Source organism: Hirundo rustica, chromosome 9 (assembly GCF_015227805.2).
Source record: "Hirundo rustica isolate bHirRus1 chromosome 9, bHirRus1.pri.v3, whole genome shotgun sequence".
Taxonomy (NCBI): Eukaryota; Metazoa; Chordata; class Aves; order Passeriformes; family Hirundinidae; genus Hirundo; species Hirundo rustica.
In genome coordinates, this window is record NC_053458.1 from 31,201,070 (window position 1) to 31,218,493 (window position 17,424).

General features: G+C 51.6%; 1 protein-coding gene across 2 annotated transcripts; it reads left to right on the plus strand.

The window, feature by feature from the left end:
- Positions 1 to 3,651: 3,651 nt before the first annotated feature.
- LOC120756388 (zinc finger protein 239-like) lies at positions 3,652 to 10,263 on the plus strand. Of its 2 annotated transcripts, XM_040072691.2 has the most exons (3): positions 3,652 to 3,757; positions 6,876 to 6,920; positions 7,106 to 10,263. In XM_040072691.2, exons 2-3 carry the CDS (start codon positions 6,899 to 6,901, stop codon positions 8,110 to 8,112), a joined length of 1,029 nt encoding a protein of 342 aa, XP_039928625.1. In that variant the 5' UTR covers positions 3,652 to 3,757; positions 6,876 to 6,898; the 3' UTR covers positions 8,113 to 10,263. The 2 variants fall into 2 exon arrangements, with proteins under 2 accessions (XP_039928625.1, XP_039928624.1); XM_040072690.1 differs by having other exon boundaries at positions 3,667 to 6,920.
- The last annotated feature ends 7,161 nt before the right edge of the window (positions 10,264 to 17,424 follow it).

Below are 17,424 nucleotides of genomic sequence, written 5' to 3' on the forward strand. Positions count from 1 at the left end.
TAAGGGGTGGAAGATGTCCTGGGGTGACTGTGTATCCCCCAAGCGTCTATTGGGTGCAAGGGGGAGGCGAAGCGCCGTTTGTTTTTCCCGAGGAAAACTCTGCTCCTCAAAGTGACCTTGAAGCGGGGGAGTTGGAACACTGCAAGACGAAAGAAGCTCTGTTGTTGTTTTCCCCAGCAGTTAGTTTAGTGCTAGCATAGTTAGACGCTGTAGAATAGCTGAAGCTTTTTTCCCCCCCCCCCCTTTTTTTCCCCTTTTTTTGCCCTCTCCTCGGAACTGTTCCAATCTCTCCGGATTAAGGACGTGGGGAAAGCACTGGGGGCCTCCACAGGGGACCCACCCCACCAAGACCAGCCCTGCACATCTCCTTTTCTCCCAACGCCAGCAGAGACGGAGCGGTGGAGCACAGTGACTATCTTCAAGAGGAGACCTTCTCTTTTTAAGTTTGTTATCACTCTGTAAGCGGCATGAAGCTCTTGTCATCGGGTATTGTGCTGGGAGTGCTCTGCCTCTTTAATAAACAGGTTTTTTTCCACTTCCCTCTGAGGAAGTCTTCCCGAACCGGTTGGAAGAGGGGAGGGGGCCCCGTGGGAGGGTTTCTCCCAAAATCTGCCTGAAACCAGAACACTGTTCCATCCTCGAGCTCCTTTGTGGGTATCCTTGGACAAAAAGGCCTCCCTGTGTGAGCTCCTAGTGGGCTGGTTAAGGAAGGAAGTTGATATTTCAGGGTTGTGACTGCTGAAAGCAGTTGGTGTCTGGAGTTGTCCGGAGCTGGGAGGGACTGCTTTTCTCATCTGGCTGCCGAAAAGGTAGTTGGAAAGTAGGAATTGCATTTGCAGAGATGGCAATCAGGGGTGTTTTCCAAGCAATGGGCTGGCAGAGAAGCAGGTCTGGTGCCAAACTGGCTGTGTGTTTGTTTTGGTGGTGGGGAGATGTTGTAATAAATCAGCCGAGACTCCATATTCTTCATGCAGGAAAAGCCAATTCTTTATTCACATCACTTATACAGTTTTCACAGACTTGTGCACAGCACCCCTTGGCTGGTAGTTTTCTTACTACTTCATTTATTGGTCAGAAGGTCATTTGTGTGTATGTGCTAGGATTCAGGTTCTTTACATTTTTCCTTTGTGGGTTCTCATTGAACAGAGCTAATATTTATGCAGGTGCACTTGTTTTTCTCCCCGAGAATAGGCTGTTGTGTTAACAAACTTCTCATTCTCAAAATAGTTTTCAACTGGGAACTTGCAAGCTATTGCTAGCTGCTTAGCTAAAGTAGCAGGGCCTAATCCATATTTTAGAAGACCTTTCTTTTATAACATTTTTTACCTGTCTGCAACAGGGCGAGTCAGAGGCACAGACACCAGCTGAAGCAACAGTATAATTTGGTATCGTGCAGAAGTGCAAAGAAAAATCAAAAGGATAAGCGAAGCAATGCACCTCGTCACTGATACAAGAGGTTGCCTCTAGTGATTAAGAAAGATACATCACCAGACACCCTTCTACTTTCTCCTTCATCCAGATGCACTCATCAGCTGGGGAAAGCTGTCCCAGCAAAGCCCTGGAGAGCCACTGCCAGGAGCTGGGAAATCCTCCACTGCCTCCACTTTTGCCAGCCACGAGGCTTCTGACTGTGCTGTGAGAACAGCCCAGCTCTGCCAGTGCTGAACGAGCAATCTGACAGAACTTCTGGAGCGGGAGATCTGATTGCATTCTCCTCTTGGTTTTCTCCCCGAGCCTGTCCAGGGCTCCAGGAGGAACCAAGGCCAGATGTGGCCTTGTCTGGTTTCTTCATGCTGACAGGTAAAGATGTGTTTCACCACAGAATGACTGCACAGATCCTGTTGATAGTAATACTTGGTTAAGGAGCAGATACATCGAACACTTGGTTGGAAGGGTCACCTAGAGGGCAAATTTAGCTCAGGGCCCGTTGTTCAGGCCTCAGTCCTTCAGTATTTTGTGGTGCCAATCAATGCCCTGGAAAGCTGGAAACAAACAAATCCCTCTTGAGCACATTTCAGAGCAGGACCAGGATTAGCCCTGCACGGCTGGGCCAGGGCCAGGAGCAGAAGGCCAGCAGCCTTCATTTGCCCAGAGGCAGCGTCCAGACCAAGAAGGTCACTGGTGCCCAGGGCTGAGGTACCCCAAGCTGCCTCCCTGGTGTGCAGCTCTGCAGAGCCCATGGAGCGCAGGGCCCTGGGCAGCTGTAAGGGTCTTCATTTACTGAAACCAGGCAGAAACACCAATTAATGTAGAGGGTTTAGTATTTATTCTTTTTCGGTGGGAGGGAGGGATTAGGAGAAAAAAAACCAAAATAGGCTTAAGCTTAAAAATGAATACAAATAGTTTTATTAACACACTAAAAGAATGGGAAAAAAGGCTGAGAAAAAAGAAAACTTAAACTAAAACAGAATGACACTTTAAAACACTCTTTTCTCCCCTCACAAACTCTTAACTTTCTTGTTAAACGACATAGAAAGACACAACTTGTGATTTTCAGTCAGTTTCACTATTTAGACATAATCACTCATTACTTTATCAGAAGAGTCTCTCTAGAGTGTTCATGCAGATGCTTGCTACAACACAAAATAGTCCAGTGGCTCTTAATGTCACACATCTGTCCCTGCCCCGTTTCTGCCCCCTGTGATGGGGGGGTGGGGCCGAGTGCTGGTGCCCCCCTGCCTGCAGCAGATCCAGCGCTGAGGGGAGTTCAGGGGCTCCCTTGGCATTTGGGGTGCCCTGGGATTTGGGGTGACCCCCCGGCCCCCCAGGATCTCCCTGAACACGCTGACGCTTCCTGAGCACAGTGAGAAGGTTCAGACCCGGCACGGGGTCCCCAGCTCTGTCACCAGCAGGTTCCCCAAAACAGCCCTGGGATCGCCTAATCCCCCCTTGGGGACCCCTGAAACCCCCCCTCGGGAACCCCCAAAAATCCACCGTGACCCCAAAACCACCCAGAACTTACAATGGCCCCCAGGAACCCCTCGCTAAAGTTTGTACCCAGCACCCCATCTCCATCATCGGCATCACCCGGGACCCCCAAACCCTCCCGGGACCCCCAAACCCCTCCTGGGACCCCCAAACCCTCCCAGGACCCCCAAACCTTCCTTGGGACCCCCAAACCCTCCTGGGACCCCCAACCCCTCCCCGGGGCTCCTCTGCCGGAATCAACGGGAGTGGTGTTGCCCTTTTAAGGGGAGTTACAGTGGGACCCCACAGGTGCGGGGGCTCTTAAAGCGGCGATGGTAGAGAGACTCCCAAAAATCCACCTTGGGGGGCAAAACATCCCCTACAGGGGCTTGTACTGCCCCCCTCCACCCCCCCCAATATAACTAAAGCCGTCATCATCAACCCTTACAAGGGGCTTGTGTGGCTGCGGACTCACAAATACTAAAATGGGGAGGAAAAAACACCCCAGTAGTGGTGGGATCCCACCCGGATCCCCCCTGGATGGCTGCAGCCATGGCGCTGCTCCCACGCACTCCCAGTATGATCCCAGTATGATCCCAGTACAGCCCGGTCACTCCCACTGCTGGCATCCCCCCTCACCCCTCTCTCATTCCAGCCTGTCCCGGCTCCATCCCCGCTGCTCCCGCGGGCTGCCAGGGGTTCAGGGAACGGGGGAGGAGGAGGAGGGAGGGAGGAAGAGGCGGAGCGGCAGCAGGAAGCAGCAGGAAGAAGAGGAGAGGAGGGAGCGGGCGGCTCCGGCGCTGCCTGAGAAGCCGCAGAAGCCCCGGGACCATCGTCCCCCATCCCGCAGGTGCCCGGGGAGGGGGAGCTGGCCCCAAATATCCCGGGGCTCCCTGGGTTTGGGGTTTTTTGGGGGGGATGTTTGGAACTTGCAGGGCTCCACAGCCGTGGCGCAGATGGCCCTCGGGGGACATCGGGGGGTTCCCGGGAGGTGTTTTTGGGGGTCCCGGTGCTGGAAGTGGCTGCTCCCAGGATGAGCCCAGTTGCCCCCTCCTTGTGCATAACAAGGATTGTGAGGTGGACGAATATCGTTAAGAGCAAATTTTAAGAAACACTTTCCCTTAGGCTTGACCTAGGAAGAGGGATTTTCAGAATGTTGGGGGTAAATGAAGATAAAAATCATTAAATGTGTCAGAATGAAAAATTCTGTAGATTTTTTAATTAATAGAGTTCAAATAGAAATAAGTAGAATTGTGGTTTTGTATTTCTCTCTTCTTTGGTATCTTTGAGTGAAAACGAAGCAAATAAATCCTTAATCCTGTTAACTCCTCCCAATTACAAACGGAGTACAGAGAAGGAGAGATTTCTGTTCTCACAGCTATTTCTAGGAAAAGAAGGGGATGATTTTGAGGGATCAGGTTAACACATAGTAGAAGTAAATGCTATCTAGCAATACTTGTGTCACTAAAATGTTTTGATTTGGTTTTTTGGTGGTTTTTTTTTTTGTTTCCTTTGGTTGGCTGGGATGTTTGGTTTTCTGTGGTTATTTGGTTTGTTGGTTTTTTTGTTTTGTTTTGTTTTTGGGGGGGGGCGTATTTTTGGTTTTGTTTGCTTGTTTGTTTTCATTTTGGTTGTTTTTCAGGAAGGGGGTTTGTTAGTAACCACCCCCAAACCCCCCGCACCCCTGTGTGGATCCAGTTGCTTGGGCACTCCCAGTATGAGCCCAGTCACTCCCAGTTGTTCCCCGTTATGATGCCATTTACCCGAGCACAGTCCCAGTTTCTCCCAGTTGCACCCACTTTTATTCAGTGTGTTTCCAGTTCTCCCAGTTGCCCCTAGCATAGCTCCAGTCACTCCCAGTATGAAGCCAGTCTGTCCCAGCAGAGCCTCAATCACTCACAATTGCCCCCAGTTCCCCCCAGCACATTCCCAATGGCTCCCAGTGTGGTCCCAGTCAGCACCTGCATGGTCTCAGGCACTCCCAGTATATCCCAGTTGCCCTGAACATTCTCGCAGTCATTGCCAGGCCCTCTCAGTTACCCCAGCGTAGTTCAGTTGCCCCCAGTTTTATCCCAGTCACTGCCAGTACATCCCAGTTGTCACCAGCATGCATCCTGTCATTGCCAGTTGCTCCCAGTTTCTCCCAGTGTGAGCACAGTTGGCTCCCAGCATGGGCCTGGTAGCTCCCAGTAACCTCAGTCAGGGTCCAATCACACCCATTATAATCCCAGTTTGATTGTAGCCACTCCCAGTATGATCCCAGTCACTTGCAGTCTAATTCCAGTCAGTCCCAGTATAATGCCAGTGTCCCCCAGTGTGATTCCAGTTGCTCCCTGTCAATACCAGTATGACCCCAGTAGCCTCCAGTATGATCCTCATGGCTCCCTGTCTCTCCCAGTATATCCCAGTAATGCCCAGCATGCTCCCAGTCAATGCCAGTAGGATTCCAGCCACCCTCAGTGTGATCCCAGTCTCACCCAGCATGGACCCAGCTACTCCCACTGTGATCCCAGTATGATCCCTTTTGCTGTCAGAATAGTTCCAGTTGTCCCCAGTTCCTCCCAGTATGATCCCAGTTGTGCCTAGAATATTCCCAGTCCCTCTCAGCATGGTCCCAGTCATGCCCAGTTGCCTCCACTGTAGTCCCAGCTGTTCCCAGTGTGGTTCCAGTCACTCCAGTATGGTTCCAGACACTCCCAGTATATCCCAGTTACCCCAGTAAGGTTCTGGTTACCTCAGAACAATCCCCTTCTTTCCCTGCTACTTCCAGTTGCCTCCAGCGTGATCTCAGTTTCTGGCAGTTGCCCAAAGTGTGGTCCCAGTTGCTCCCAGTATGATCCCAGTGTCTCCCAGATGCACTGAGTTGATTCCAGTCTGATCCCAGTTGCTCACAGCCACTCCCAGTCACCCTCAGTGCAGTCCCAGTTGCTCCAAGTATGATTGTGTATGACCCCAGTGCCCTGAGCAGGACCCAGCCTCTCCCCCAGTGATCCCAGTAGGATCCCAGTTGCCCCCAGCATGGTTCCAGTTGCTCCCTGTTCATCCCAGTGTGGTCCCAGTTGCACCTAGTTGCCCCTAGTATAGTCCCAGTCACTCCCCAGATGATCCCAGTCCCTCCCAGTCCGGCCCAGTTGCCCTCAATGTAGACCCAGTCACTCCCACTCACTCCCAGTTGCCCCCAGCATGGTCCCAGCTGTTCCCAGTATGGTTCCAGTCCCCCTGTTAAGGTCACAGACGCTCCCCAGAATATCCCAGTTGCCCTCAGCATGCTCACAGCCATTCCCAGTCAGTTCCAGTTGCCCCAGTAAGGCTCCAGTTAGCTCAGTACAGCCCAGTCACTCCCAGTGATGCCACTCCTGGGATCCCCCAGCCCTCTCTGCGTTCCCCCCAGCCCAAATCTGCCGAGAGGAGCCCCAAGGGCTGGAAGTCCCCAGCCAGGGTCCCCAGCAAGGCTGGAGGAGCAGAGCCCTGTGTCCCCCAGGAGCCCAAAGTGGGGAGCCCAGAGAGGGGGGAGCGCCACGATTGGCGGGACCCTCACCAGCCTGGAGAGGGGCAGGGGGGGACTCCTTGGAGCCCCTGCACCCCGAAGCAGAGAATGAGGGGAGAAGGGACCCAAGGGACCCCCAAACCCCCCGCATCCCTGAGTGGGGAGGTGGAAAAGGGGGAAACTTTGTATTCCTGGGACTCCCAGCAGCCTGGGGAGGGCCGGGACCAAATAGATGCAGGACCCCCAGTACGAGTGTGACCCCCAGCAGCTGGGACAGGGGGGAACCCCTGAAGAACAAAGGGGGAAGACCAGAGACAGAGAATTCCTGGGAGACATTTTAGGTCTGAGTAATTTTGTTGGGAGGTTTTTATGGACCCCAGATGGCCGGTGACTTCTAGAGATGGACTTAGGCAGGAGGAACTCCCTAACCCCTTGTGCCCATACCAGAATTTCTCCTTCCTAAACCTTGTCTGGATTGCAGAGAAGGCTGCAAGGAAGAGGAAGATGCCCCAGGACAGCCAGGCAGGTGAGGAGGCAGTCAGTGCCCCTTTCCCCCTCTCTCCTGCTCCATCTCCCAGCCCAGCATGGCCCCTGGCTGCAGGACAACCCCGCTGCTGATGCTGTCCTGCTGGGGATGCACTGGGGGATCTCCTTCCCCTTCCCTGTGGCACAGAGGCAAATCCCATTCTGTCCTTGTCCTTCCTTCCCCAGACAAGGAGGTGAGGATGGAGACCAGGGAGGACAAATCCCCGCGGCAGAACCTCGTGGAAGAGGCAGTTTTGAGCGGCTCCACAGTGCAGGAATCCAATGGGGAGGAAAAGCTCTGGAGATCCTGCAGGGGTAGGGGCTCCAAACACATCCCAGGGTGCTCTGAGGAGGAAAGACCCACCCTGTGCCACGAAGGGGGACAGAGATTGAGCCAGTGCTCTGAGCTGGTGGTCCATGACCAGCTTCATCACGGGGAGAAGCCCCACAAGTGCTTGGAATGTGAGAAGAGCTTTGACCAGAAGTCCAAACTGATCAGACACCAGAGGATCCACACTGGGGAGAGGCCTTACGAGTGTCCCGAGTGTCAGAAGAGATTTCGGAGCAGCTCCCAACTGCTTGTACATCAGCGGATTCACACAGAGGAGAGGCCCTTCCGCTGCCCCGACTGCAGGAAGGGCTTCAAGTACAAATCCACCCTCACCACCCACCGGCGCATCCACACTGGGGAGAGACCCTACGAGTGTGGGGAATGTGGGATGAGCTTCAGCAGAAGCTCCAGCCTGATCTGCCACCAGAGGAGCCACACCAAAGAACGGCCCTACAAGTGTGAGCAGTGTGGGAAGAGCTTCACCCACAGCTCCAACTTGATCTGCCACCAGAACCTCCACGCTGAGGAAAGGCCATACAAGTGTGGGGAATGTGGGAAGGGCTTCAACCAGAGGTCCCAGCTGGTCGTTCACCAAATGATCCACACTGGGGAGAGGCCCTACGAGTGTCCCAAGTGTGGGAAGAGCTTTCGGACCAGCTCCACTCTCCTCAAGCACGAGCGGATTCACACAGAGGAGAGGCCCTTCCGCTGCCCCGACTGCAGGAAGGGCTTCAAGCAAAACTCCCACCTCATCAAGCACCGGCGCATCCACACTTGGGAGAGGCCCTATGAGTGTCCCCAGTGTGGGATGAGCTTCTCAGACAGCTCTACCTTGAGCCAACACCAACAGAGGCACCAGTAAGGGAAGCCCTGCGAATGCCCCGACTGTGGGAAAAGCTTCCTGCAGTGCTCCAACTCCATCCCCCATTGGGGGACCCACATTGGGAAGACACTGGGCTGGTGGTCCTTTCGTTTGGTGGTCCCTAATATTCATTTGATTCTTCTTCATCCCTTTAAAAGCAGCAAAATTGGGCTGAAAACCAACAAATTTATCAGAGCCATCTAAAGCCTCACTTTTTCCTTGTGTTTCGAGAGAATCTCGGATTCCGGGTGATACTTGGGAGGATTTGGGGGTCTTTGGTGTGGTTGTCTCCATTTCTTAATGCTCAAAGAGACAAGAGGGTTTGATCTGTCGCCTCAAAAACACTCATTGCCACTGAAAACTACTCAATCCCACCCAAAATTACTCAATTCCTCAGCCCCTCAGCATGGTATGGGATTGGAAGGGGGTTGGGTGAAGTGAGATGCAAATCATGAAGGGTGAGGTGAGCATTGGGTGGGGCAGGATGGGTGAGATGAGGATTGGGAGGGGTGGGATGGGAGAAATATGGCTTGGGAAGGGGGTCTTGATGTCCAGAAGGGGTGAGATGGGTTTGGGTGGGGATTGGGAGGGTGTGGTGAAGTCTGGAATGAGACAGCCGAGGATTTGGGATGATGAAGGGAGGGGGAACCCATTCTTGAGTGAGTTTTTGGGTATTCCACATTCTTGAAGGGATTTTGGTGCATCCCAGGTTTCTGAGGTGGTTTTGGGATGGTCAGTGCCCCAGCCCCAGCCACTGCAGCCTCTGGTCCAGCCCCAAAGTGGCTGCCAAGCCCCTGACACCCTGAAAACCCCACCTGTGAGAGGGGCCAGAGCAGGTGAGGCTGTGACACTGGTGTGACACTGACACGTCCCACAGCCCTGGAGCTCGCAGCAGCTGAGATGGCACTGGATCCAAGGCCCTGACTTGTGCATCTCTCTCTCCCTTCTCCTGACTTCCTCTTCTCAAAATTTGGAAAACTTGAAGTTGCAGGGTTTAGAGTTTTCTGAGTTCGTGCTTTGTGAAGTGCCTTACCATAATTCCAGGTTTAACAGAAGTTATAAGCAAAGCTAAAATACTATTCCTCTGTGAATGGCTAAGTCATAGTTTATAAGTTTGGACACATAATGTCAAGTGCTGTTCTTTTGCTAAGTTGTGAAGTTTAAGGTGTAAATTAAGGTTCGGGTATAAGTCAAGTCCTGTTAAGTTGGAGCTCTGTGACGCTTTTAGGCCGTGATCCTTTGATCCTTGCCCTCACTGTCCTCTTGTCACACACACACCGGGACAGTCCTCGGTTCGTTTCTGGTTTGATTGCCTGGATTTTGTTTGGTTGTGTTGTTGTTTTCCTTCCTTGGTGTGCCTGAAGTGTCCAATCAGGGACAGAGTGACTCTTGCAAGGAACTTTGTCATGCCTCACCACCTGTGCTCCTAATTGGTGATTTTTGTCAAATATGCTAATCTGCTAAATTTATAAAACTGTATTCACCCTTTGTGAGGGGTGGGCATTTTGTGGACATTTTCCATATCTGCCCCTTAGAGGCCTCCAGTAAAGATCAGCCTTTCTACTACCTCCTGTATAATATTATCTCCAAGGGTGCTACTTTATTTCTGGGTTCTTGAAGGCATCAACACAGTCGGGCCTCATGGCACCAGGAGAGCTCTGTGACACAAGGACATCTTGGGGAACCAAGTGTCAACTGCAAAGACAGCGGGGCCTCAGGGAAGCCAGGTGCCACTTGGATAGTGCCAGGGCACGTGGAGCTCAGTGTCCACTGTGACACAGCACTACCTCACGGAACCCAGCAGAGCATTGTGACAACAGGGAACCTCATGGATGCAAGGCTCTGCTTGGGCAAAGTGGGGGCTCCTAGGACACAAAGCCTTTTCCACGTGCCTCCCTCGCCTGGCTGTGGTGTCCTTGTTTGTCAGCAGTGGTTTATTTGCCCACCTGAAGCCCCCCTCCATCTCCTCCCCATCTCTGGATCTGGCCCTGTCAGTTCTGTACTCGCTGGTGCCTCCAGCCATGAACCCCTCATCTCCAGCCTGAGGAATGAGGAACTCGTGGAGTCCATGAGGAAACTGCTGGCTGAATTTCAGAAGCAAAAAAATGCCTCTTCTCTTCTGCAGAACCTTCTGAATATAACTTATTTCAATCTCTGTCTTGGTGTCCTTTTTTTCCAGTTTTGCATTTCTTAATACATTCCTACTGTTATGTTTTCCACAAACGAATATCACTACTCACAGCATTTCTGCATGAGTATCTGCCATTATTCAGTATCTCAATGACTTTCAGAAGCTTTGTTCCCTATGCATCTGAATAAAATAATGATCTTTTGCAGATGGGAAGGAAAGCGGCTCCTGGCAGAGCCAACACAGACAGGGACAATGGCCCTGGCCCTTTCCACATCTGCTCTTCCCAGCTCCACACTCCTCTTCCCAGCCCTTCTGTGGGTGCAAGGCCGGAGTGCTCGGGCAGTTTGGTCACTGTCCTGCTGCATGTCCGTGCTGTGACCATCCTCCTCAGCAAGGGCCTCAAAAAGCAAAGGCCACATGTGTAAGGACAGAAATAACAACTGAGATCAATTCTCTACTTTCCCTCAGCAGACAATGTCCAGCCACCTCCTGGCAGGAAAGGATGGAGTACATGTCCTTTGTGCTTGGTATGAGAAATGTCTCAATAAAAGACATCCACAGCCCTCACCTCCACCCCCATCTCCCTTCTTTCCCCTCAGTTTATTGCTGACCATGAGATCACAAGGAATGGGAGCTCCCTTGGGTCAGTCCAGCCCAGCTGTCCCCTCCCTGTGCCCTCAGGAACACTTTCCCATCCCCAGCCCATTGGATGGGGGGTGTCAGACATGCCCTGGGCAGAGGTCAGGGCAGGGCTGGCCATGTCAGGGCAGAGCCAGGGGGGCAGTGAGATGGGAGTGTGCAGCAGCTGTGGGACAGGGCAGGACAAGCTGTGCTGGACATGGCCAAGGGCCCTGGCAAGGCTGGCAGTGCCCAGGAGAAGCCAAGTCCTGGTGCCCTGTGGGACAGCAGCCTCTGTGCCACCAAGGGCTGTGAGGAGACACCTTGTCCTGAGGCCCTGGGGCCTCCTGGCACAGCCCCAGCAAGGCTGGCCACTGTCAGCCCCTTGTGCTGCCCTCAGCGTCCCCCTCACATCCCAGCGACCTCAAGGATCTGCTGGAAGGAGTCCCTGGGGAGCCTTGGTCAGCAATGGCCCTGGGGGGATCCTTGATGCTCCCAGGGACTGCAGGTTTTTCAAAGGACTTTGGGTTTTGCTTTTGCCTTGGAGTCTCTGAGAGGTTTGTGCAATCATGGCCTCCAGTTATCTGCTTTATTTAGTCCCTTGAGAAGCTTTGTCAATAAAAACACTCAGTGGGTGTTGGAGTCCAGGGCATTCCTTTGGCTGCCCAGGAAGGTCAGAGGCAGGGGCATCTGGGACCCTGGCACAGAGCCCACATGGACTGGCTTTGATCCCAGTCCATGGGAAAGGCTTCCTGCACTGTGGAATGGATTGCAAGCCACAAGAGTGTGAAAGATAGTAGTTTAGCTTATCACAGGGTGAAAAAACAGTAGGTTTGGGTTTTTAGTATGGAAGTGAATGGGAGCAAGATGGAGGATTTGGGGCGTTGTCTCTTGCTTCTTCTTTCTTCTTCCCTCACTTCATTTTCTGCAGTGAGGGTGGCACAAAGTAGTTTAAGGAGATTGGGTCAAAGTAGGGATGACCTGTTTAGTATAAGTGATAGGTATTGGCAAATAATGATAAATAAAGAGCATGTAACAAATAGTATAAAAGACAGCGACAGCCCAGTGTGGGAGGAGTCGCCAGATGCCTGAGCAGCTGCACAGACCTTAGCTGGGCACTGAGAAAATTGTAAGATAAGAAACAATAAACAAAGAGTGCAACCTTGAAAAATCAGAACCTGAAGACTACGTCTCTTTGTTGCGTCTGGCTCAGGGCTTTGCAGAAGGCAAAAAGACTCTAAAACCACCTGAGTCTCGTAACAAAAACCGATAGCTGGCGTCCCTGGGTGGGCCCCTGGAAAGGGGCACCGAAAGGGTCACAGGAAACCTTCTGCAGTGAACATCGCAAGCCCTCAGAAAATAAAAAGCCAGACGGTCAGCTCCGGAGAAGATAACACGAACATTTCTGGCCAGAGCAGCTCATCTCAAAGTCGTCTCAGGCTGACAGATCTCCAAGGGCCCTGGAATCTGTCACCCTGAGACCTGCTGGTCAGTGATCAGGACACCTCTGAGGCGAATTCGACAACAGCTGCACCCAAGCCTTTGTGCTTTGGTAAGAACAGTTGGATCTAGATCATGGAGGGGGCCACTTCCCAGGAACAAATCTCTATTTTAGCAGCCCTAAGGGGGTTGATCTCAACACACGGTGTGGCTCTCGAGGAAAAAGAGCTTCAGGTGTTGATGCTTTGGGTCCGTTGTAATTACCCTCATTGTGAGATCTGTGTCCTATTTGAGCCAAAGTTTTAGCAGGAAGCAAATAGGGAGTTGTATGACAGAGCCACGGAGAAGGACAAGATAGCTGCTAAGCTGTTGTCCACAGGTAGAATTATGTTAGAAGCTATATCAGAGAATACCGATGGAAGTCCCAGGGTTGGGCAGCTGCCATGCGGCAGGGGGGAGGACAGTAGCGCTTCATCTGTCGGCCAGTCAAAGGGAGGGGACAGACGGCTACTTTCCCCAGGTTTAGTACCTCCTCCGGGAGATGGAGGAGGGGAAAGCCCTCAGCTCTCACAGGGTTGGCCACAAAAAAGTTTGTTAAAAGCCCCAAAAGCCGATCAAATGCCAGCCCCAGGAAAGAGGAAACTTTTAATCCATCCCAGTGACCAGGAGGAGCTGGACATGCTTTATTTTGAAGCAGCTCCCGCAGGCACATCACACTTATCCCAGGAGAGGGGGGAGACAGGTTTGACACAGAGTCCACCTTGGAGCCCCTTCACCCCCCGACAGTCACCGTGCAGCAGCACCCCACTGCTCCTTTCCCTCTCCACACAAGAACAGGGTGCCCGGGGGGAGGAGGGAGCGGGGGAAGCACCGGGAGAACAACAGGTCCCGACCGAGTCGGTAGTGGAGGGCAGGACTGCGGACCGTGCGTGCGGGGGTGATCCTAACCTATCTCGCCGGGGCGCGGAACTCGGCCGAGGGCAGTCGAGAAGCGTGTCAGGTCAGGAGGGGGCAGATCGCGGAGGAGAACAGTTCGCAGACAAGCAGCACGGGCTCGTGGGCCGCGGGACCGAGGCATTGGGGGAGGCGGGGCCCGTACCAGTAGCTCGGCACACGCCGATGATGGAAGCTACGGGAAGTAGCACAGTTCAAGACACATCCGTGTCGTGGGGCGTAGCGGGGAGGTCGGGATGGGAGGCGCCAAGCAGGGTACTGCAAACCCCAGAAACACCAGCGGCGGGTCCAGGCGCAGGCACAGAAGGGGCGGGAAGAGGTCCGAAACACGACCCTGCTCTGGGCAGGGCAAATTCTGATGAAAAGGGGGAAAGGGCAGCTCTGGGCGTGAGCGGGGAGGGGACACTTTGCCAGGCTCCGCCAGTCCGGACCAGGCAGGGGCGGGACAGGTGGAGGAGGAACAGGCAGGGACGGGGTGTGGCCAAGGCAGAGAGTGTCTCCAGGCTGACACCCCCACGCGGCAAATGTCAAGGAGCTTGACTCCGCCCACCAGCGGCAAACTGGTTGCGGTACCGCCAGCACATGGCGATTCAAACACAGCTGCTGCCTTTCTGCAGTTGGGTGCACGTCCAAAATCATACCAGGTTTTACAAATGCACCCAGAAATTAAAAGCAGTGGACAGGCAAGTCAGTGATGAGGGGGTGAAACCACATTTGATTCGTTGTCTTGCATTTGCGAATGCCAATCCAGAATGCAAATATGTCATCAGTGCGATGCCTGGCCAACCCTCTATGGCAGAAGTGATAGAGGCATGCAGCAAGGTGGGAACACCGCAGCACATCACAACTGTTCTGGGAGATCAAGTGGAAAAGGCTGTCAAAGATGCATTCGCAAATTTTCAGCAAAGACAGTGCTACAAGTGTGACAAACAAGGGCACTTCAAAAAGGACTGTCCAAAACTTGCAAAGATCGCAAGCTCACTGGATGTTTGTCCAAGGTGTTGTATTCATACTTGCCATGCGTGAGAACATTGTTGTAACACAGAAAACGTAAGTACGCTGTTTCTCACATCAGGGTACATTGCATTTCTTCTAGGATTTTTAGTAGAAGGTAGTGCACATGCAGACAAATTGACCATGCCAATTTCAAGGACTTTACCGAACATTTTTGAACAGGCAAAATTGAGTCACGCATTCTTCCATCAGAATGCTCAAGCACTAATTTTTCACATTTCCAAAAATCAGGCAAAGGAGATCATTAATGCTTGCCCAGATTGTCAGCTTGTACAGCCTCCTGCTTCCATGGGAGCAGTCAATCCAGGAGGATTGCACAGTTTGCAGTTATGGCAAACTGATGTCACAAAATATCCATCCTTTGGGAAACTCAAAAATGTTCATGTTTCAGTTGACACATTTTCAAGTGCAGTCTTTGCATCATTGCACACAAGTGGGACAGCACAACCTGCTTGTCGACATTTCTTGCAGGCATTTGCATCATTGGGCGTGCTGCAAGAAATCAAAACAGATAATGGACCAACATATATAGGGAAAGTGCTTGACAAATTCCTGAAGGGGTGGGGTGTCCATCATACCTTTGGTATCCCACACTCTCCAACAGGGCAAGCAATTGAAAGGACACATCACACATTGAAATCTCTTTTGGACAGACAAAAAAGAGGAGAGGCAGACGCAACACCGTACATGCGCTTGAATAAAGCCTTGTATGTGTTGAATTTTCTAAATGGCTCTTTTGCAGAGCCAACTCCACCAATTGTCAGACACTTTTCAAACAGCAGAAGAGCGAAGCTGAAGGAAAATCCTTTGGTTTTGGTCAGAAACCCAGAAACAGGACAGATTGAAGGGCCATTCAAATTAATAACTTGGGGCAAAGGATATGCTTGTGTCTTCACAGCGGTCGGACGGAAGTAGGGGGCGGCGAGGCACGTGAAACCGTACCGAGTCCAGACGCAAGCAGAGGCGGACCCCAAGACCGGAGAAAGAGAAGTGGGCATGCAGATGTGAGCCGGTGTCAAGACAGCAGACATCCCTTTGTTCTACATGCAAAAGAGACTCTGGGACTTAAGTTTTCTTTGAGGTTGGGGTTTTCTTTGGAACTTGAGTAGTGTTGCATTTTTAGGGATTCCCATGGGATAAAGGCCATTGAACATGAAAGAACTATCCTTGTGCCTCATTCTCTCCGCTTTGAGCAATGCGGCAGTTTTGCCTGTGGCCCAACCAAAAGAGAATGTTTGGGAAACTCTAGCCAATGCATCAGGTTTGGATACCATCTGCTTGACACACTCAAAGCCAGGGAAAACCCTTTGCAACATGTTTAGTGGGGTTGCCAGCGAGCGAATGGCCGATTCCAGAGAACATCCCTCCAGCGATTTCAAAGTCCACTGTAAATCCAGTGGACAGATGGGATGTTTGGACGAAGTTCCTTCCTGTGGCTCCTTTTGAACCTCAGGAAGTGGAAATCCTTGGATCGGTCCAAATGCAATTTTGTGTGAAATTCGGCCTTTCTGGAGTGGCACAAACCAAAACAATAGACATCACTCCAAACCGCAATTTTTGCAGAAATACATCATCGTGGTGTAATTACACCAAGATGCTGGACAAACCATCCAACCATGTTCCAGCGCAATTGCCGAGAGGAATCTTTTTCATCTGTGGGGACAGAGTTTGGCCCGCAATCCCCGCAAATGCCGCAGGTGGTCCATGCATCATTGGAATGCTTTCATTGCTAACACCCAACATGACATTGCTGAGAGAACAAAAATATAGAGAGAAAAGATCTATCAAACTGTATGATCCAAATTGTGATGACAATGTTCACACGTGGGACAAGGCTCAGAGAATTGCGGTTGCACTTTTTTCACCACAGGCAGCATCAGGAGTAGCCTTGACACAATTGGATTGGGTGGGTTGTTGGCTGAGCAAACGTGCCCGAGCCACCTCTCTTGCACTGAGTGACATGTTATTGGACATTGACAGTGTAAGACGAGCAAGTCTCCAAAACAGAGCGGCAGTAGATTATCTATTGCTGACACACGGGCATGGGTGTGAGGAATTGGAGGGAATGTGCTGCATGAATTTGTCAGATCATTCCAAATCCATTCATGAGAACATCAAGCAATTGCAGAAGAGTGTAAACAAACTTGGAGAGGTAACTAGGTCATGGATGGATAGTGCATTCAATTTGTTTGACCTTTCACCATTGTGGAAGGGATTTTTAAAAACATTTGTGTACATTTTAGTAGGGCTTGTAATTCTTCTCATGATCTTGCCGTGTTTGCTTCGATGCATGCGACAAGCCACGGACAGGGGTTGCCAAAGAGGTGTTTTTGGTTCAAACAGGAGGGGGAGATGTTGGAGTCCAGGGCATTCCTTTGGCTGCCCTGAAGGGTCACGGACCTGGACAGGGGGGTCTGGGACCCTGGCACAGAGCTCAGAGGGACATTGGCTTTGATCCCAGTCCATGGGAAAATCTTCCTGCACTGCGGGATGGATTGCAAGCCACAAGAGCGTGAAAGATAGTAGTTTAGCTTATCACAGGGTGAAAAAAACCAGTAGGTTTGGGTTTTTAGTATGGAAGTGAATGGGAGCAAGGTGGAGGATTTGGGGCGTTGTCTCCTGCTTCTTCTTTCTTCTTCCCTCACTCCATTTTCTGCAGTGACGGTGGCACAAAGTAGTTTAAAGAGACTGGGTCAAAGTAGGGATGACCTGTTTAGTATAAGTGATAGGTATTGGCCAATAATGATAAATAAAGAGCATGTTACAATTAGTATAAAAGACAGCGACAGCCCAGTGTGTGAGGAGTCGAGGGGTCGCCAGATGCCTGAGCAGCTGCACAGACCTTAGTTGGGCACTGAGAAAATTGTAAGATAAGAAACAGTAAACAAAGAGTGCAACCTTGAAAAATCAGAACCTGAAGTCTCTGTCTCTTTCTTGCGTCTGACTCAGAGCTTTGCAGAAGGCAAAAAGACTCTAAATCCACCTGAATCTCGGAACAAAAACCGAGAGAAGGAGACAGCTGGTAAGGTGTGGAATAGTTCTCCTTGTGTGGTGAGGATGCTGCACTGTTCAGGACTGCTCCCAGCATGACATTAAACTGCACAACATTTCCGAGTAGATTATACAGGGAGCACAGCAAGGCAGAGGCTGCATAA